Source organism: Suillus plorans (genome assembly GCF_016647745.1).
Source record: "Suillus plorans strain S12 chromosome Unknown HD556scaffold_16, whole genome shotgun sequence".
Lineage (NCBI taxonomy): Eukaryota > Fungi > Basidiomycota > Agaricomycetes > Boletales > Suillaceae > Suillus > Suillus plorans.
Window position 1 is genome coordinate 712,850 of NW_024537400.1, and position 21,065 is coordinate 733,914.

Consider the following 21,065-nt stretch of genomic DNA (forward strand, 5'->3'; position numbering starts at 1 on the left):
AGCTACACTGTAGGAGATCTGATACAGTAATTTTTTCTATTTTAGTGGCAACAGTAGATAAGATTAGATCCCAATCCTGCTTTGGTCTTGCTTGGAGTAATCGATTTCGGTGACCAGCAAGCTCCACTCTTCTACTCTGCACAGTAAGAAACTATGGCAGGTTCAAGAAAGAACAAAATCAAGAAGTTTGTCTCTTCATCACGTAACAGCACACCAGATCAGGCCCAAACCGAGGACAACGATCAACTCGTAGATGACCTGCTTGCGGAACTCGACTCCCGGAACCAGACTGTACAGCAAGAATCAGCTACCGTGTTATTGGAGATTCAAGAACATAAAGAGAATACAGTTCAAGACAATGCTCGATCGTCCAAGAAAAAGCAGGATAGTAAGAGCCGACATGAAGCACGACAGGTGAATATATGTTCCGGACCCTTAGTCAATCACACATTAACATTTAGCAGGCGAGAAAGGTAGCAGCCTTAGCTCAGAATCACGCACCAATTGATCCGGTGGCAGGCGCAAGACTAGAGAGAGAGGCAAAGGAAGAAGAGGTATCAATAAAGGAGACATGCGACAAGCTTGGGGTACAGACACACGAGGTGAGGCAAGACGTTCGTCAGTATCAATGAACCCCACCAAAAGCTCGTCAACAGATACCACCAGATGGTCATTGTCTTTTCTCTGCCGTAGCGGACCAGCTAGCCCTCCTTAATATACTTCCTCCCAATCAAGCCAACTACGTCACCGTCCGCGCTGCTGCATCGAACTTTATCTACACTCACCCAGATGACTTCCTACCTTTCCTGCCATCCGCATTTGGCGAAGATGGTGTTGGAGCAACAAGTGCAGGCTTCATGACTCCACAGCAATTTGAGCAGTACTGCATGTCGATCAAAGATACCGGGACTTGGGGTGGAGAACCAGAGATCCTGGCACTCAGTCGAGTATATAATGTTCCCATACACGTCGTGCAGGGTGGTGTCCCCCGGATCGTCGAACACAACCCGGGTCCGTCACCTCGGTCGTTTTCTAAGGTAGTTCGTATCAGCTTCCATAGAAGAATGTATGGGCTAGGGGAGGTATGCTTCCATACTTCATCAGAGATGTGACATACTGATCATCCTTTCCTCAGCACTATAACTCTTTACGGCCCAAGACTACCATTTCACAAGTGGCTGGCAGGATTCAGTCCGCGTTCTCTTGATTCACATACGCGATACTCCATTCATGTTTCGAAGGGGTACGGAGTACTCGATCGATCCTTATCCATGTGTCAATACAGATTTATAAACGATTAAACAAAATGCAAAGCTGTTAGAGTAGTAAGTCGTCCAGATCACCACCACGACTCCCGCCTGTCACAGGTTGTGGCACATCCGTCACGTAACCACCAAATGCACCACCCAAAGAAGCATATGGATCTGCGGCTTTGGTGACTGGGCCATCATCATCACCTTCTGGGTACCCCTCTCCACTGTCGCCACCCGCGCCATCATCACCTTCGACATCTAGTAAATCTCGTTCATCACTCCGTGAAGATTCCATAATAGTCGGTAGAGGTACATTGTTTGTTGCTTCACTAGGTTGTGGTGGTCGCGTAGGTTCGACAGGACCAGGACCTGACACGCTAATGGCCATCGGTGGAAGTTGTGGTCGCGCTAGGGAAACGAGCACCGCCCTAGAGTTTGTGTTCAACGCGGGGCTGTCAATCAGTGCTCTACCCGCAGCGTTTCGAATGAATGTCTGTAATCGCACACATGAGTCGGAAGCGATGAATAAAAATGTCAGACGCTGTCACCTCTGGATTCTTGTGGTATATGCTTCCCAGTGTGCCAGTATGCAGTAAGAGTTGGTCAAGAGCCCCACGATCCATGCGATCTGAATCAGTCGTGATCGCAGGCTTTTCTGCAAGCACAATCTCTGCAGCCACCGCCGGATTCATCGCGAGCATACGCCAATACATGAAACCACGATCTCGCAAGTCAGGGTTATCAATATCTTCCGTTGCCCATTTTAATACTTTGTGAACAAGCGCCTTCGTAACCTCAGATTGCGACTTGTAAATGAAAAGCTTTACGACGGCTGTGAGATGTGCGAGTTGGACCTGACAGAGGTATCTCAGGAAGTTTGGGAGTGAAACAGGAAGCCATACGCACCTCAGCCGGTTCATCCAGGAAGCTGTACACGAGGTCATCCAAGAGTTCTTCGGCGTTATCTATTTTGTCTGCGAATTGCCCCAATATCCATACCATGGCAGCTTTTGCCTCGGGTTCATCTAGTGCGTCAAGGTTCTCACAAATTTTTGGAATTATGCCCTCGTATTTCCCAGGGTACCTTCGGAAAATATCCTTGGTGACGATTACTGCCTCTTGGACGACATAAGTCACTTTTGTCTCGATGAGCTTGAGTAATGATTCTATGCACTTGTCTGCAGCAGGTTCTACTTTGATGGCGAGACGGCCTATCGACCGGACGGCCTTCCGGACGAAATCAACGTCCACCTCTGAAGCATATCTGAGGCAGCAGCTTAGTGCACGTTGACGCAAGATAACATGTTAACACACTCTTCCAGCTCAGCTAGAACTTCTCGGGCATTTTCTTCCCGAGCGAGGCGGTACATTATCTCAAGCTTGGCAAGCTTGACATATATTGGATCGTTGTATTTGCAGAAGAAGGCCTTGACATCGTTCTTGAGAACGGTGGGTCGCCGCTGAATGATCAACAAGATATTTCGAAGGGCAACGTATTGAACCTCAGGACCAGAAGAAAGTAATGTAACTTCAACTGTCAGTTCCTGCAGTCCAGGAAACTCAGAATTGCACTCACCAAGTGGAGGGCCCATCTTTCTGCAGATATAGTCTATCAATCGGCGATCACCCATGTAATTCATCAAATACAGCAGAACTTTGATGGTCGTCAGCACCACGGCAGAATTGGCATGCTGTAATTGCACTATTACACGTTCAGCCATCATTTCGGCGTCTGCGTGCTGTTCTGGAACATAACGCAACAAAGAATCAAGGATGTAAATTTGACCCCATCTTGAAAGCAAGTCATCAGTCTCTGTAGAGTAGTAGTGGCTAGACACGCACTCAGAGCTCTCGCCTAATGCGCTGAGAAGTTTGTTTGCAATGGTCAAGTTGAGCTTGAATATGACGCCGTCTTGACGATCTCCAATTTCCGATAATGCCGCCACAGCGTTTGAAACCACAGTTGCATTCTCATCAATTAACATGTCTCTTAAAAGTTCGACGAAGCCTTTACGTTCGGCTTTGCGAGGGTCAGCAGTATAGACCTTCGCTACACATATCGCAGCAGTCTTGCGAACATATGGATCGCGATCTTTGAGACAATGTCGTAGTTGATCAGTGAGTGCTTCTGTGACCACAGGTATGGGAATATAGGACATTGTTCGGATTGCGAGTGCTCGTATGAGAGGGTTACGATCGTTGCAGTCCTATAGCACATTAGAGAAATGAGGCTGACGCGACAGATGTGAACTCAATACCTGTAGGAAACTAGGAATTACTAGGTGTATCTGATCTGGTTTCGAGCGCCCATAGCTGACAAGGAAAAGGTATACCACTGTAGTGGCATCAGGATGATATGAACCATAAGGACATGTCTACTCACTCTTCTTAATCTCTAACAACGGGGTTCCTATGCATTGAATTACGTCGTGAAATAGAGGTGACACTGGGATACATGCCGCATATACATGAGCGAGTGATACCGTGATTCTTGACTACTCACTATCATTGCCCATCGTGATGTTTGCCACAATCTTCTTCAGGACGGTCTTTCGTTTCTGGAACTTTTTATCCTTTGCCTCCGCTGCTTGCAGCTCAGCGCGAAACTCCTACATGATTAAGTTCGTCACTGAGTTCCAGTCGGCGACCCGTCTGAGAGTGCCGTACCTCGATCTTCCCGCGCTGGAAGAATTTGGCATCTTGACCGTGTTGCGTGGACATCGCAAGTTGGTCCTCTGAGCAGCTGTTGTAATTTGGTTGTAATTGCTACTCAATGGATTAAAGAATAAAGAACCCGAAGTGGTAGTTATTTACTACTTGGTCAACGCTACGTATAGTACGTAATACCGTCACTCCCATTTTGCTTCCGGCGACTGCAGATGGACCTGACTTCAGAAAAATCTGCCAAACAATCCTAGGTTCGAAATGAATACACGACGTGCGCGCAGTTGTGCTCCAACAGCCACCTCTTTCTCAGAAAGGGCTTCCCTCGAGAATTCATTGCATCCTACTGTTGACGGCATCCTCAAAGATCTGAAAGCATGTTCACGTCGGTTGCAAGCCGCTCTCGCCAGCTACCAGGATGAAATGCAGGTGCTTGAAAGGCTTTACTACAGAAGCAAAAATCAGCATCGAGCAGCTTTGTTTTTCAAACGTATCTCGGAGATCAGACGTTATGGTTGGCGGCTGCTAGAAGTAAATATGGTCGAGGATGTGCATCTCCTTAGAGCATCATTCTATGGTGCTACTGTTGTTCAGAGGTGTGATATTTCATTTAGCTTGCGAATGAGATAAAGTGATCGAGCACTTGCAGCGAAAAATTGATGAGAGGGTCTTGGAATCACGTCCCAAGTCGGTCGTATGTATCTTTCGTGACTGAAAGGTTTAAGGCTTATTCTTGCTTGATACTTAAAGTGAGTGAGCATGTACTACTGCACGTAGCCCTAATGATGGTCATTCACAGACGTCTGAGCGACTCCAAGAAGCTTATTAGTAAGTCCCTGGCAATCTGTGAATATCTAATTGCTTAATGCTTGGTAAAGCCATTTTTCCCTTGCAATGCAGTCTGGTGCATTCATTCACCTAATCATACTATTTGCCGGACTTGCTTCAAGAATGGCAACTTTGTCGGTTGAAATGGGTGATCGTGTCCGAGACTGCGAGACTGCTTGTGATCGCGTACTGAGTGTTATCGACGTAAATCGGTCTATCTCTACCAGTTTCTATTTGATTCTCACTGTGATTTCCTAGCCGACCCACAAGCCGAGTTTCGTAGCTGAATCGAGCACTTCCAAGACGTCGGAACATCTCTTGTCCCGTCAGAGTGACCAGCCAGCTCATACCGTTAATCCAGATGTTCCCCCGGAGGATTTTGGTTCCGCTGTTTCTAGAGAGGAGACGCTTGACCGACCATCATCCACACAAGTCGATGCTAGGGCCGTTATGGAAAAATCTGGGAGCATAAACTTGCAAGCTGCAGTCGGTATGTTACCATCTCCCTCACGACGTGTCTGCGACATTGCATCTAATCAGTCGGAACTGTTAGTTGTAGAAAAAGTCGCCATTGCCACATCATCCTCTCGAAAAGACAAGTTTGCGATAAAACGAAAGACATTATCTACTCCTGCCGACCAAGGACGATCGAAGAAGGTCAGGGAGAAACGAGACGAGATCGACGATATATTCGGCTTTTAGCTGGACTTCGATTTCTCATGGTATTCAAACGATATCGTTCGACTCCATTTGGATTCAAGCTTCTCTACAACTACTTCACTTCTGTGTCTCTACGCAAGCTAATGCAAAGATAGCAGATTTAAGTACGGTTCGAAACAAAACACAGCGCCGGGCTGGTGGAAAAAGCTCATAGTGAACAGCATCACTCTAGTTCGCGAGGAGCGCAACGTAAGAGGATGAACAGTCTGCCACATGAGAACAAGTAAAAGAAAATAGAAAGGTGGCCAACTTCAAGTCCAATCACTATGGGACGTTCATATGGCGAACGCAAGGGAGGCGACAACAACAACGCTGACGAGAATGCTTGATGAGCCGAGGCTCTTGGCACCACCTGTCGAGGCTGCTGAGGGGCTGCTGCTGCCAGTAGCCCCTGAAGTTGGTGATCCGGAAGTGGGGGATCCAGGAGATGTAGAGGAATTGGCGGCGGCAGCGGTAATGTCATTTGGAACTATGAGTGGTGTAGTTCCCGCGCTAGACAGGTCGATAACGCCATCTTCCGACAAAACTTCGGGGTTGGCGGCCAAAAAGGTTCGCGTATACCTTGTGCAAGACGCGTAAGGGTCATGTGAGGCGGCACGAGAGAAAAATCAGAAACTTACATCACATTTTCGAGCATGTATTGGTAGGACGATGGAGGCATGCCACTCATGTCGATGTTTCCACCCCAATTGCCAGCCATGGTATTGTTCGCCGTCGCCATCTGAGTGTACTGAACCATCGCAGTCATGTTCGAGCTCTGGTGGCGATTGGGATTAGGGAATCAAAGAAAAAATAGTCAATGCTCACGTTTGAAGCCATGACAGGCATCATACTGGAGACTGATGAGGTGTTACCCATTAGAGCATTGGGAGGGTTTCTGAGGCTACGACTCAGATAACTAGTCACGTCAAATAAGAAAGAACCGTACAAGATACCGAACATTCCTTTCTGACAGTGTCCGGGAACTCCACAGTAGAAGAATGTTGTATCGGTGTCGTTGACCGTTTGGGTGACTAGGACGCTGGTTAGTTTTTCCATCAAATTTCTGGCTCCAGACACGTACAAACGAAGCTCTTATTCTGCACCCCAGAAGAAAATGGCATGTCCGAAGTTTTATTACAAATCTAAAAAGCATCTAAGATATTCATTCAAAATCAATATTCATGAAGAGACTTACCGCCAGTTCGGATGACTTCGTAACAGTGTGTTTGTTGGCATTCCAGACAAATGCGATTGTGTCACCAACAGACGCATTGATGGCGAAAGGCACATAACGCAAAACGCCCTGGGTAGGAGCAACAATAACGGTGTGTGTACAACCAGAACTACCCGCTGCGGTAGTCGTGGCGGGGGGAGCGGACCATGTAGAGGATGCCATCGTAGGAGCGCCGTAAGATGCAGCACACACTAAATAGAGGTATTAGCATGTCGTCGCTGGCAAAAGTTGGCGCAAACTTACTCTGCATGCAACTTTGATAGCCTGAACCACCGCTGCCACCTCCATAACTGCCTGAGCCGTATGCGGGTGTGGAGTAGGTGTTCATGGCAGTCGAAGTTGTAACCACGCTGTACATGGCACTGGACTCACTCATGCTGGTCATACTGCTGTATCCATACGCGGGTGTGGAGTAGGTGTTCATGGCAGTCGACGTGGCGTCGGGAGTCGAAGTCGTCGCTGAGCTGTACGTGGTACTGGACTCGCTCATGCTGGCCGTACTGTTGTAGCCACTGTCGGTATAACTTGTGGACGTTTGTATGCCACCCATACCACCATAACCTTCCATGGTAGACGTTGCGGCCATCGTCGTGCTCGTGTTCATGTAACCCTGATTGCCCCAGCCATCACCACCGCCGTATTTCCCGTCTTGCTGTGACACTCCACCTTGTGAGCCTCCCGATGAATCGCCATACGAGCTTCCTGATGAATATGAGCCTCCCGATGAATCACCATACGAACCTCCTTCGGAGCGAGGGGTGACCATGGCGCCCATGGCGGGTATGGCCATTGAGGCAGGACTGCCATTTGAGTGAGAAAAATCTCAAACAGAGCGGAAAAAACACATACGCAGGTGATTCATGCCGAGGGAAGTCATCAAGTTGAGGAGCAGCCACCACCAGGGTGGTGCATATCGCTGCGGCGCTTAGGAAAGGCGCAATAAAAACCATTTTCAAACAGAAAAAATACTTGTTCAAAGACTACTGGCGACCTGAGCGCACGTAGTGCTCCTTCTAGGAGTAGTGAAGTCCTGCTCTATCAAAGAGAGTGATCTATACCATCAGTAAGGGTTAGCTCAAGCTACAAAAAAAGTCACGGACGAACCCCGAAGTGTGCGAGCCGAGAATGAACTCGACTAAGACGACAGAAAGAAGAAAGAGGGTCGATGAAGAGGTCGAAAAGGTAAAGAGAGACTTGACACTCAGGGGCCAAGGTTTAAGTAGGACTGTCTTGCCCTTGTGTCAGGACTCACCATAGCGACTCGAAGTCGGAGTGGGCAATTTTCGATCGAAGATCGTCCGTTGTCAACGGGGTGGAACTGGTTATTTCCGCCCTGCAACTGGAGTCACTTGGCGGATCTGACGTGCAAACATAGACGATGAGTTTTCTGGCCGATCCACAACACAGCTGTAGTTTGTATGCACCATAAGCTGCTTCCTTGAACGTCTAGCTTGATAAAACTTATTCTGATGTCCTGAGTGCAATGAAAGTAATTAAACATTGTTCAGCAGATCTTGTTTCCGTCACCTGAAAAACGAGTTGTCTTGGTGTCAGCTGGTCGCTCTGGAAACCGCACGCTGCGGCACGAGCAACAGAACGGCGTGGAGCATGACTCATGGAGTTTTCATCGGTCTCATGATTTTGTCAGACCTGTGAATTTCCAATGACAAGATCAGCGCACTAGTGCTGTCGTTCGTCAGTTTTAGGTATTTGATTTGGAACGAACTTACCAATAACAAAATCGATAAGATAAGATCTAGGTGTTCCAATAAATTCGTGTATTCAACAAAATGATGTAAGCAATCATCGAGTCAACTGAGTAGGTTCGCTACAACACCCGTGCATACATGTATGACACCGAAGGTACATGAAGTATAGAGAAATGTTTATCCATACGTGTTTGGCTTCCAGATTGAGAACGACTGGCATGCCAACTGAATCAGAATGCGCCTGGTTGAGACGGCTGCGCCGACAGTAGGGGCCGTCTGGTAGGAGAAGGCAATGCGCCCCGGTGATTGTCATTATGATATGCATCCACGTTGGTACGAAATCGTGGTGGAGAGTAGGACAAGCTCTCTGATTTGGAGGAACCGTGCCGCACTCCCAAATCAGCTCGCTTTGCATCTCTGAACGCCTTCAGGCGATCCGCAGCCTTTGATGAGCCTGTCTTTTCTGGGGAAGTAAGGACGTGGGATGTGGTGTGTGAATGGGTTGTTGGTGTCGCACGAGGAGCCGCGTTATCGTAGACATAACGGGGCGTTACAGGGCGCATAGGTTGAGTATCAGATGATACGCCTTTTTGTGACTGTGTGAACCGAGAACCGAGAGATGGCTTGCGTTCGCGTTCGTCAAAGAGCCAGTCAGGAAGATCTGAAGGATGACGGGCCTTTGCAAGGTGATAGGCTTTCATTACGCGGGTCAAATGCGAGTCACGTCCAGGTGCCGTTTCTACAATACATAACTTAAGAAGACAGGGAAAAGTCATGATTGATGTGCACCCACCTTCCTCTGAAGCGCCGATTCTTGAATACCATGCTTGATTGACATTAACTGTCAAGACACTTGCAGCCGCAGCAACACGATTCCATATGCTATCACCATTTTCCAATATTGAAAAATATCTACCACGCTCGGGGTCTGAGATCGCAATATAAACAAAACAATAAAATATAAAACCATAAATTACAGACCTTCATGTTGGTCCGTATCGGTCTTGAGTGATTTATTGGGTCCAGTAGATTTTGTTGGCGGTTCAAGATACTCTTCTAAGCTAGTGGACGAAGACAACTGACTGTTCATTCTGTCCCGGAATGAGAAGGATGAAGCAGATGATTCGGAACCAGCCGAGGTGCTCGACTCGCGGCTGCCTGCACGCGTGTTGGAGCGAGAACCAAGAGCGGCTCCTACAGCACGACGAGTGGATACCTGGGCGGGAGCCGATACTGAGGGTCCATGAGAGCGCAACGAGCGAGTAGCATTGGACACAATGGGCTGGCTCTGGTTTCGTGAGTGACCTTCCACAAAAGGGGCATCTCTCCTGAGACGAGTGCATGCGGGGGAACTTGGCAAGCCGAGCTTTCCAGCCTGTAGAGAAGGACGATTCGATTGCATTGACGACCAGCGCGCGAGTCACCTAGCTTGTGATGTGCGGAAGGATAAAATAAAGAGATTAAAAGAATATTAATGTACAGTGTCCAGTCCAGCTGGATGAGAGGTAAATAAGAATAAGGAGCGTCGTTGTGTTGAGTGTGGAGACAAGAAGCACTTACATAATATTAAATATTAGTAAGCATGTCTGGCATCAAATTTGAATTTGAATTTGGCGTTTATACTCTCCGAGTCTTTCAAAATCAATTCCTTAATTAATATTGAAACACCCCGAGCTATTGTCGCCAACGAGTACAGCCCGAATCTATGTAGGTACTCGGGGAGGAAAACTCGAGCAACATTGAGCAACCTTTTCAGAATTCAGGCATATCAATTATGTAATTGTTTTCTTCGCCGTACACCAGGCACCAACGGCGGGCGCAAGATCTATATTAAAATTCTTTATCAGTAGTCTAGAATCAGAGTATTCGCCTTGTTGTTTCACTATCATCATGTCAAACATGTTGCCAGCGTGCCGGCGTGTAACAGGCCCGCTTGCTCGACAAACTGTCGCTCTAGCTAGGCATGCCAGTACGAGCACCAAGGAAAAATTCCGAGTGCTTGTTATCGGAGCAGGTGCATCAGTCGATGGAGTCCTTTGAATTAACATTGATGCATTTTCAGGTTCTGGTGGATTGACGGTTGCCAACCAGATATATAACCGCTTTAAGGCTGCTGGAAAGCCTTTGAATGCAGGAGATGTAGTGGTCCTTGACGCAGCAGACTATCACTACTATCAAGTAAGCACTCATAATCAGACTGTAACATACTCGTGTGAGCTACTTTTTGATGGCTCCTTCTTTCAAGCCCGGCTGGTGACGGTTTTTATCCCTCGTTTCTGTATACGAATCCTGACGTATCATCCAGGACTTTAGCCGGTGCTGGTCTTGGCTCTAAAACAGATTTCAGACGACCGCTCGCGTCCCTATTCCCGCCGCATATCACGCATATCGCAGAGAATGTCAAGTCATTCTATCCGGAATCCTCATCAGTCACGACAACGTCAGGTCGGACAATTTCATACGATTCACTTGTAGTGGCAGCGGGTTTGAAAACAAACTGGGACGGCATCGCTGGGTTGCCTCAGGCTCTCGCTGATCCTTCGTCTGGAGTCTCATCGATATATTCCTATGATACCTGCGACAAAGTTTGGCACGACGTAGATGCTCTCAGGTCCGGAAATGCTATATTTACCCAACCTGCAGGTATCATTAAATGTGCAGGAGGTATGTCAAATTTCTCTATGTATGGCGGCTACTTATCGTCTTCTAGCTCCGCAGAAAATCATGTGGATGGCCTGGGATAGATACCAAAAATCTGGCCGAGGAAATAACATTAAAATAGACTTCATGACTGGCATGCCATCCATGTTTAGCGTCAAGAAGTATTCGGATGCCCTAAACGCTCTGCGCATCGAGCGGGGTATCGGAGCAGAATTCCAACACAACTTAGTTTCTATTGATGTTGCGAACAGGAAGGCAACTTTCAAGAAGGATGATGGTTCGACCGTAGATCGTGATTTCACCCTCCTGCATGTCGCGCCGCCGATGGGACCGCTAGACTTCATCAAAGGATCGCCCATTGCTGATCCAGTGGGTTGGGTAGAAGTCGATCAGGCAACTCTCAGACATGTCAAACCCGAGTTTGGAAACATATTTGCCTTGGGTGACTGTTCCTCCCTACCCACGAGCAAAACGGTTGCCGCCATTACATCTCAGGCTCCTGTCTTGACGGAAAACTTATTTTCGGTTATGGACACTGGCAAAGTGAGCAATGCAAAGTATGATGGCTATACAAGTTGTCCGGTCCGTCCGCCTCCTTACAACGTTATCCACTTGACCAAATTCTAACTTTAGCTTCTGACGGGGTATGGGGAATTGATGCTAGCGGAGTTCAAGTATGGACTTGTACCCAAAGAAAGTTTCGCCAATTACCTGGGCGATCAGACAAAACGGAGAAGGTTTGTCCTTTGTGATTCCTACTTGTATCATTGCATTGAGCCTGCCAAATCCTTCAGAATATTCTACCACTTCAAAAAGGTACGGAGTACAATTGGAGCTGTAGCTCCTAAAATAAGGCATGGCTTATTGTCTGTGCTATTCTTAGGACCTTTTTCCTTGGGTTTACTGGAGTCGCATGGTGAGTCTCCGGAAACAGTTTGTACGGGGCTCTCGGAGTGTCTTATGCTGCGCCGCAGGTTGACGGAAAATGGTTCGGCCCTTCAGGACCCTTCCGTCCCAAGTTTGTATGATGTTGACATTAAGGAATTATTGGAAATGATTATAATACCCCCAATTTCATGAGTGAATTGAGTAGACGTGGGTCACCCCTTTGTAGTCACTGGCTGTAACTTCTGTGAAAGATTTAATAAATTTCAGCAGTGTCATGAGCATTGCCTGGAGGTACTGGTTATATTCCCACTCCAGTTCCTTGCTCAACATTGTTGTTTTTGTTTGTTATTACTAAATGGGTACTGGCGACTACGCACCCAAAACCCCGACTCCTTTCTTGGTTCAGTGTCCGGCCCAAGCTGATGTGGAACTAGTAACATACAATGGGTATAGTACCATACAAATGATTGACTTGCAAAGTACTTAGGTCTCGGTTATCAATGTATTCCAGATCCATACCAAATTCAGTCGCCCCGATGAATGCAACAAACGCTCCCCAAGAACGTGTCCAACATAAGTCCATCAAGGGTGCTGCACTCATACATGAATTCGATGGACAAAGACTGAACAACACATTTGGTCGTAATGAAGGGGTCGGTCAACTGCAATAAGTACATCTGACAATGTCAGAACGATTGAGCTTTTCCAGACGCTGCACCAGCTCTTTTGCAGGTAGCAAAGCCCACGACAACGATTGATGACTGACGCAATGGTCACGTTTCAGAGTATTATCATGGTCTGGTTCGTGGTTCAGGGTATAATCTGGTTCGGGGTTCAGGGTCTGGTCAGGTTCGAGGTTCAAGGTATGATCTGAATCAGGAAGTAAATCATTATATGGTCAGCGCAGGGCAGCTGCGATGACTTCTCTATAAAGCATCTCAATGTAGGCAGAGATGAGGCACAGACGAGACACAGAGGGTAATGGACATTTGATAAACTTGGTATAATGAGCAAACAGAGCCTCGTCAGATACAGCACCCAACTCGGCACGTAAACAAGAGAAGTGCAACAGAATGGATTTGATGGATTCAAAATGGGTGCGCTTCTTCGGGACAAAGGCCGAAGGAAGTTGACGAGCCGCCTCTACGACAACGGATGCAGCCAATTCAGAAAGGGATATTGAATAATGGTCTTCGGGATAGAAAAACCACGCAGGATCATTGCTGACCACAGTGGCATACAGTGCACTAATGTCAACCATCTGAGACATTAAGCGACAATGCCCAAAGGACACCCAATAAATACGCACCTTATCAAAGAAGGAGGGGAGGTAGACGGAAAATTTTAGAATTGTTCATGAAGTATCAAATATCAAGATGGGGTGCCGCGATGACAGGAGCCAACAACAAATCACGGAGACATACAGGAAGTCGGAAAAATCCATGTGCAGAGAACGGTAGTGAGAGGGTGATTTTTGTGTTCGACTAAGCCCTCCTCCACTAATGTGGGAGTCGGGGATATGGTGAGTACAGCTTACTTAATCATGTGAGTACATACAGACAAGTTCAAGTTACTGACACCTCATTCCGCTACACTACGAGTATGCAACTGAGGTAAGTGTTGAAGCTAACAAACAAACATGCTCAGTGTCTGGAGAGAACAACTAATATTGCAATTACCTAATGAATGAACACACTAGAGGTTCTATCGTAAGACATGGCGAGATAACGAGAAAGTAGAAAACATACCTCAGTGTCTGGAGAGAACAACTGAGGTATGAGAGAACGAAGCGGAAAGGTTCAAGTACTGATACACATGATGAAACAGAATAAGGAAATATGCTATGCGATGATGCTAGACGATGACATGATGTTGTCAAAAACTCAACACATCCCCACAACAATGCATTGTTGACACTTAATGCAACACGAGGGATAAGCCTGCTTGGTGCCGAAGGTGGAGGGGACGAGGCAAGCACTTAGTGAAGATGTCGGTGACATTCTTGTGAGTGGAGAGCCACTCAGGTTTGAAGGTGCCGTCCTCTATGTGCGCGCAAATGAAGTGATATTGCAGATCAATGTGTTTTGTGCAGACATGATTTGCTGCTTCCTCGGATAGGGCAATAGCCCCGGCATTGTCTGTGAACAGGTGGAGGGGGAGAGTCAAGGGAATCTTCAAGCATTCAAAAAATGATGCGAGCCAAAGCCCATCCTGAATCATGGCTGTCAAGGCCATGTACTCAGCCTTGGTGGATGACAACACGTGAGTGAGTTGCTTCTTTGACGAGTGAGAAACTGGCCCGCCATTGAAGAACTAGACGTAGCCTGTGATGGATATGCAATCTTCCAGGCAACTTGCCCAGTCCAAATCACTGAAACCATGGAGGTCAGCGAGGGCGGTCACACCCCCATAGTGTGTGCAAAGGACAACAGTGCCTGCCAGGAAACATAAGACATGCTTGGCTGCTGCATAATGACAATGCTCCAGGGAACTGTTGTGCTGAGCTAACTTCATGATGGCAATAGCGATGTCGGGACGAGTGTACATTGCAAGGTAAAGTAATTCGCCAACAAGTTTCCAGTACTCAGTAGTGAGGCTGTCAATATGGGGATGGATGTTGGTTTCACGGCCGAAGGGAAAATGAGGGTCCATAGGTGGTGTGACTGAGTTGCAACCAATCATGCCATGCTCTTTGAGCAGATAGTTGATATAGTCCGTCTGGTGCATCCACAGCTCGCACGTTGTGTGATTGGGTTCAAACTGGATGCCGAGGTGCTTGGACACCGGACCAAGATTGGTAATGCCAAATCTCTGCGCTATTTGGCCCTTAATCCACACAAGGAAGGGACAGTCGCTAGCAGCTGCGAGTCTGTCGTCAACATGCCAGGCGATGATGCAAATGATGTGTTCCCCCTCGCCATTGGTGTGATCATAGACGAAAACAGCGTAATCAGCTTCGACATGCAGAAAACCCAAATGAGTGAGGACTTTGTGAAAAAGTTCATACCAATTGTAAGCTGCCTGTTTCAGCCCATACAAAGACGAGAGAAGGTGGCAAACAAGTGACCCAATGTTGGGCGTGAAGTATTCGAAACCCGGGGGTTGACACATGTAAATGTCTTCTGTGAGTTTCCCCCACAAAAAGGCATGTTTGGCGTCAAACATGTCAAGTTCCCAGTTGTTGCGTGCAGATAGTGCAGAGATAATGCAAATGGAGGCAGCTTTGGCAATGGGTGCAAACATTTTCCTGAAGTCTATGCCTGGCACTTGGGAAAAACCTTGAGCTACTAGATGCGCCTTGTAGACTGATCCCCCCTTCTGATCCTCTTTGAACTCAAGTACCCAATGACAACTGATTTCTTGTCGATTCTCCAGTAGTGGGACCAGCTCGTAGACATTCATTTCCGACATCAGGTTCATCTCACATTTCATGGCTGCTAACCATGAATCCTGATTGGAACGACACATTGCTTCATCATAAGTGTTCAGTGGGATCTTCATATTAAAGCCAGGTGTTTGTGGGTTGCGGCGAGAGTCGCTGCGGATTGAAAGGCAAGCTTGCTCCGCAACAATGAGATTGGCCAGCGTGTGTGGAAAACCTACTGTCTCAGGGTCTGGACCGATGCTTGTTTCATCGCTATCATTGTTATCAGCGAGAGGATGAGTAGGAGCTGGTAGAAGGGCAGGACAAGGCAGGATGAGAATATGAGGCACGGGGGCATCAGGATCATCTGATGGAGGAACACCTTGAATGCAAGCTTGTCTTAAGTCCCTCTGACGACAGAGGTGAGCTGCATCATTAGCAAGCTGCTCATGATATTGTCTTCCACACAGTGGGATTTTGAGTGTGTCCGGAACATTGTGCAGGAAGAGATTGGGGAGGAGGTGCTGGCGCAATGAGAGGAGTATGAACAGAGGCTGTAGGGACTGATGAGTGTGTGCTGACATCATCGTCGTCATTGTCGCTATCAACAGCGGGGAAGCTGCGACTAGAGAAGGACTCGTCAAATATGATGTCTCGTGAGTTGAAGAAAGAGCCTGTGACAGAATCTCGACAATGCCAGGCCTTGACACCTGGCAGATATCCCATAAATACCGCTTCATGTGACCTAGGTCCCAACTTCTCCTGCAACTCAGCAGGAATGCGCACCAAATACTCAGAGATGCTCGACATTCAGCTTCAAACCATGTAACTGTTCATAGGGCGTGACACCAGGTGGAAGGGAGCGTGATTTGGTCCGGTTGAAAAGATAAGCAGTGCAAAGGGCGGCTTCACCCCATAGGTTGCGAGGCAGACGAGCATGATCCAACATTGTGTACATACGACCTTTCAATGGTGCGTATCACTCTCTCTGCTTTGCCATTCTGTTGATGTGCATAAGGGGCTGACAATTGTCGCACAATTCTAGCTGATTTGAGTTCCTTAGTGAACATTGCATTCAGGAACTCACCTCCGTTGTCAGAGCGAAAGACCTTCACTCATAGTCCCAACTGATTCTCCCAACGAGCACATACCAAACACCAAGCATCCAGAGCCTGATCCTTTGTGGCTAGGAGTTGGAGATTCAGGATATTTGTGTGATCATCAAGAAAAACAATGAAGTATCGCTTATTGTGGGGGGTAACAATGGGAATGGGGCTGCACAGATCAGCATGAACAAGATCGAGGAATTGAGATGCTCGAGCAGATTCTGATGGAGGGTGGGGATGATGTGGGTGCTTTCCCATGATGTACGACTCACATTTGGATAAGATTGAACCAGCGGATACTGTTGTGCCTGTCGCAAAGAGAGGGAGACAATGAATGGACTCTCCACCAATGTGTCCAAGCCGTGCATGCCACAAGTCTAGGGTGGGCATGTGATATGTTGGGCATGAGTGACGAAGACTGGTTCATGGGCACGGGGAGAAACTCCAAATTCACATAGCACAGATTGTTTGCCATGGGAATTGCACCTAATTCAGTTCCTCAATAGACTAGCTCGCAGCAAGGAAGTGAAGCTCAAAATACACAGTCCCATCCCGTGCTCAACATCCAGCCTACTGACAGCAGGTTCAACATTGCTGACGGCACGTGTAAGCAGTTCGAGAGTTGCACACAACATTTGGTGCCTCCGATGGAGAGGATTGCCATACAGTCACCTTGACCTGAGGTGGACAGGCTTCCGTGATTCGCCATGCGGACTGTAACAGCATCTGCGGTGGAGTAAGACCAGAAGTATGACTTGTTGCGGATTAGTGTTGTAGTCATTCCTGAGTCTAGAATTGTGTTGAAGCCTGCAGCAACAAGATAGGATAGTGTTGCAGTATCTGTGGGAGCCATGTCTTCGCCTGGTACATCAGTGATGGATGCACATGAGAGGTCTGCTAGAAAGGTATCTGCTGCTGATCCTATGCCCATGAAAGATGCTATCGTGGGAGATGGAGCGGTAGGTGTAGGCATGGGTGCGATCATGACAGCTGCAGTCTCCTTGTCTTTCTTTTTGTGCTTCATCCACAGTGCTTGACCTTCCATCCTGCCACCTTTTGCATAGCAATGTGTGTGGTCATGGTCCCCCTTGTTGCACCCAATGGTAGTGCAGAATATTCCATCCAGATTGTGTCTATGCTTATGAAGTCCCATAATGGAGTTTGCATTTCTGCTTGGGATTGTCCCAGAAGATGAAGAAGTCACTGCATTGGTGTACTCTGAGCCGGGAACTCCCCCTGCTAACACTCTCTCATCAATCACTCTCGCAGCTTCTGCTGAAATCCGTGAGACACAAATGTTGAACACTGAAGGAGCTGGGACGATGGATGCTGTAGCAGCAGCACTGGTTGCAGTAGTCGCAGCAGCTGCAGTTGGAATTATGGTCGGAAGGGTGATGATCATGAGTGCCTTGAATTGTGGCCAAGTGCCAGAGTGAGGAAGTCTGTGAAGTAGCTGAAAGACTGCTTCAGCATCTGTGTATATGGCACCCATGCAAAGCAGACGCTCACAAAAGATGGAGTGCTGCCCAACATAGTTGGAAGCATCTGTGGCATCCTTCATGTGCAGCACATAGAGATTCTGACAGATTACATGCTGTGAACACATGTCCATATGGCTGAAATGATCTTCCAGAGTCTTCCAGGTGTCGCGCTGACCTGCACCAAACTGGTTCGGTGCATGGATGACTAACACTCTCCTATGAGCCCTATACCCTATGAAATCATTTTCTCTATGATTTGAAGTCAGACTGAGGCTAAGGGAATATTTTTCGCTTTTTTCATTTTTATGAGTTTGTACACGAGCAGACTGAATATTTTTGTACATTTAATTCTGCGATGAGTTTTGCTTAGTCAGCCATGAAGATGACTCAGAAGATTCTCACACATATCAGGTGACTGTGAAAAATATGTTTGCGTAAGGTTACCCTGTGGGAAAGCTTACAAATTGCTAAATATGCGTCCTATGTCATTATGCTACCAATAAATTCATCAGCCACAGATTTCACAAACATATGTACACAATATGTAATCATTTCTCACTCTTGTCTAGCTGAGTCATCAAGGGTCACCTGACCCATGGGCCATATACAGCTCTTGCTGACTCATCATTATACCAACTAGAGTTATGAATATTTACTTTTTGACCCAAAGATACCGTGTGACTTGGTACTAACTGTTACGACTGGGATCGGTCGAGCCATCAAAGTCCGAATGGACAATCAGCGATGAGCCTGATAGACAAGGGTCTTCTCTCGAATGAGAGGATCAATGGTCTAGGCTAAGACGAGTGTCGCTGACTCTCTTAGAATCGTAGTTCTTTAGACAACAAGGTTGGAGACCTTGTTGAAGGAATGTTCTAGGTAAAACCCAGTAGATTAAAGTAAAGAATACAATCGTGCATAGTACGGTCTATATAGGAAATGTTCAAGCGGAGCTTGTAAATGTGTTATCAAGATAAGAGAGATAAGGCGGACAGCCCGCTTGGATAAGAGATAAGAGATAGGGCGGACGGCCCATGCGGATAAGAGAAAGGTACGGACAGCCCGTTTTAGTATGTAACACAGAAAAGAAATGATAGGAGTAAATGTTATCGTAACACTAACAAACTAAAGTTACAACTTTAAGTATGAGAAACTAGTAGTATAGCCACCAAATTTGTCTATATAAGGACCAGCTTTTTGCCCAATAAAAAGAGCAGTTCCCCACAGTTTTAACCCTCAGAATAAAATTGTGAGTGAAGTGTGAATCGGCAACCAGCAAGTGCAGTTCAAGGTTGGAGCTCACTGTGCTCAACAACCAGCACAATACTTCCGAGCTCATTGTGTTGAACATCTAGCACATACCTTGAGCTCGCTGTGTCTGACGACTAGCAAGACTAGTTTTTCTTTTTCTGTTTTCTCTTGATTGTGTGTCTGAATTTCTCTATTTCTTTTTGTGTCTTGGTCTGTGTCTGGTTATCTGAGTGTCTGTGTGTTTGTTTTTCTCTCTGTTTTCTCTGAGATTGTGTCTGAGATTCATGACTGAAACTCGTGTTTCTGTTTCTTTTTCTCTTTCTCTCTGTCTGTCTTGAGTGTGGTGTGTGGTGTGTTGGTGACTGTCTATACTGACCATCTCTCTGATCGCTGTCTGTTTGCTTTGTGATCATTGTTGCTAACAGTCTCCGTTATCATGATCGGGTTCGTGTTTTTGTTGTAGCGGTCTTGTTTTTTTTGCTGTTGTCTCAACCTATCAACTTTCTCTCAAGTACCAAAGTTTCAGTCTCATTCTTACCCAGAAGTTTGTTGTTGTCTCTTTTTGTCCACAGAAGACTCTGATAGTCTAGTGGGGAGACTTTAGGTGTTGACGGTGATACCTGACCTCTTACATCTGTGTGTCATACCGATCAAAGGTAGTCATTGCGAGTTAGACTTTAGCTATTGAAAAGGGGACTTGGTATTGAAGTCCAAGGTCGCCCATTCCTGAGTCTGTTTAATACTCATTGTGAGTTCCTTGGCAGCAGGTTCAATATTAGGCTAAGAGTGCTACAGAGGCTTGACTAGGCCTGACGGTAGTTTCACCTGTTTTTGTATTGAGGGGGACTCTCATTGTAACTCCGCACAACTTGCTGCACTAAGTTTGTGTACGAATCCTTGTTGCTGTGTGAAGTGTTAGGAAGAGTGTCTGTCTGTTTTGTGTCATCTCTATATTGTTAGAGTGACTGTGTTTCCTGATATTTTGTTGTTGTCTGTGTCGTTGTGATTGTTGTTGTTGTTGTCGATCGCTGACTGACCGAGTTCTCTGTTTTTCTCTCATCGCTGTGTTTCATATCCATATTGTTGGATTGTGTTAAGAACGTGCTCAAGGGTCGGATCCGAAGGGCTTGGCTTCAGCTCGTGCGCTGCGCCCCTTACCCGAGTACGTGCCCCTAACTTCCGAGGGTTGTTGAACAATGTCCGAAGGTTACCGGACGATGTCCGGAGGGCATCGGGCGATGTCCGATGCGCGGGAATTCCGGCGGACGTTCGGAAACAAGAGATAAGATTAATCCGGACGAAGTCCGAACTAGAAAGGAAACAGCGGAGGACTACCAGAGGTAGAGGCGGAGGTGTCAAGTCTATAGGAGTCGATCCTAAGACGAGCGGAGGTCGACGAGAGAGAAACTCAAGTCGGACGGAGGAGAGAATGAGCAGAGTCTAATATGATATTCGAACTAAGGAAACTACAGAGATTGTACAGGGGTTTATATACTACTGAGGACATAACGGAGAACAGTAAGTGCAGTGCGAAGCTATGTAAAGCTATGAAGAAAACATATGGGACGACTATCACTAGTCTATCGGAACTTAGTAAAATGAAGACGGAAATGAATAAGGAACGGAAAATAAAGCATACTAACTGATAAGGGAAATACCAAAGGGATAATGCGCGGAAGTTAGACGCGGGTCGGATCCGGACGATACATAGAAGTCGGCCGGATCTGGAAATCCGGAAATGATGAGTGTGATAGGTCCGGGTCCGGAAACGCGGGATATGACAGTATCCCCCCTTTAGGGCCGAGCCCACGAGGCTTCTGATTCGGAAGTCCGGACCGGACTTTTATGAATGCGAGATGATGGGCGGAGCTCGTAAAAATAGCACTGAGCATATAAGTAGGCCGGGGCGCCCATGAGACGTCTA

General features: G+C 47.0%; 7 protein-coding genes across 7 annotated transcripts; 3 read left to right on the forward strand and 4 right to left on the reverse strand.

Moving 5' to 3' along the window:
• Positions 1–153: 153 nt before the first annotated feature.
• On the forward strand, positions 154–1,464 carry HD556DRAFT_1465688 (uncharacterized protein; the record flags this gene model as incomplete). Its single annotated transcript, XM_041308351.1, has 4 exons — positions 154–414; positions 462–602; positions 657–1,082; positions 1,136–1,464. The coding sequence occupies 4 exons, from the start codon at positions 154–156 to the stop codon at positions 1,205–1,207; spliced, it is 900 nt and encodes a 299-aa protein (XP_041162626.1). The 3' UTR covers positions 1,208–1,464.
• HD556DRAFT_1441075 (adaptin N terminal region-domain-containing protein) lies at positions 1,318–3,974 on the reverse strand (the record flags this gene model as incomplete). The annotated part of the gene is made up of 10 exons (XM_041306226.1): positions 1,318–1,746; positions 1,802–2,107; positions 2,160–2,517; positions 2,568–2,781; positions 2,830–3,044; positions 3,096–3,460; positions 3,512–3,588; positions 3,637–3,699; positions 3,757–3,862; positions 3,921–3,974. 10 exons carry the CDS (start codon positions 3,972–3,974, stop codon positions 1,318–1,320), a joined length of 2,187 nt encoding a protein of 728 aa, XP_041162627.1.
• A 117-nt stretch (positions 3,975–4,091) lies between these two features.
• On the forward strand, positions 4,092–5,479 carry HD556DRAFT_1357246 (uncharacterized protein). Its single transcript, XM_041302511.1, has 6 exons — positions 4,092–4,513; positions 4,567–4,666; positions 4,717–4,745; positions 4,796–4,949; positions 5,004–5,235; positions 5,299–5,479. The coding sequence occupies exons 1-6, from the start codon at positions 4,179–4,181 to the stop codon at positions 5,445–5,447; spliced, it is 999 nt and encodes a 332-aa protein (XP_041162628.1). The 5' UTR covers positions 4,092–4,178; the 3' UTR covers positions 5,448–5,479.
• Positions 5,480–5,740: 261 nt separating this feature from the next.
• Positions 5,741–7,009, reverse strand: HD556DRAFT_1431153 (uncharacterized protein; the record flags this gene model as incomplete). Its single annotated transcript, XM_041304982.1, has 7 exons — positions 5,741–6,026; positions 6,086–6,222; positions 6,273–6,342; positions 6,394–6,478; positions 6,529–6,589; positions 6,643–6,872; positions 6,925–7,009. The coding sequence occupies 7 exons, from the start codon at positions 7,007–7,009 to the stop codon at positions 5,741–5,743; spliced, it is 954 nt and encodes a 317-aa protein (XP_041162629.1).
• A 1,306-nt stretch (positions 7,010–8,315) lies between these two features.
• HD556DRAFT_259847 (uncharacterized protein) lies at positions 8,316–9,264 on the reverse strand. Its single transcript, XM_041310054.1, has 2 exons — positions 8,412–9,264; positions 8,316–8,367 (listed from the first exon to the last, which is right to left on the reverse strand). Exon 1 carries the CDS (start codon positions 9,164–9,166, stop codon positions 8,621–8,623), a length of 546 nt encoding a protein of 181 aa, XP_041162630.1. The 5' UTR covers positions 9,167–9,264; the 3' UTR covers positions 8,316–8,367; positions 8,412–8,620.
• Positions 9,265–10,241: 977 nt separating this feature from the next.
• HD556DRAFT_259958 (sulfide-quinone oxidoreductase) lies at positions 10,242–12,442 on the forward strand. The gene is made up of 10 exons (XM_041310055.1): positions 10,242–10,404; positions 10,453–10,568; positions 10,636–10,643; positions 10,696–11,054; positions 11,101–11,633; positions 11,685–11,788; positions 11,846–11,867; positions 11,935–11,967; positions 12,026–12,146; positions 12,210–12,442. The coding sequence occupies exons 1-9, from the start codon at positions 10,281–10,283 to the stop codon at positions 12,077–12,079; spliced, it is 1,353 nt and encodes a 450-aa protein (XP_041162631.1). The 5' UTR covers positions 10,242–10,280; the 3' UTR covers positions 12,080–12,146; positions 12,210–12,442.
• A 395-nt stretch (positions 12,443–12,837) lies between these two features.
• HD556DRAFT_1441080 (uncharacterized protein) lies at positions 12,838–13,209 on the reverse strand (the record flags this gene model as incomplete). Its single annotated transcript, XM_041306227.1, has 1 exon — positions 12,838–13,209. One exon carries the CDS (start codon positions 13,207–13,209, stop codon positions 12,838–12,840), a length of 372 nt encoding a protein of 123 aa, XP_041162632.1.
• Positions 13,210–21,065: the final 7,856 nt, after the last annotated feature.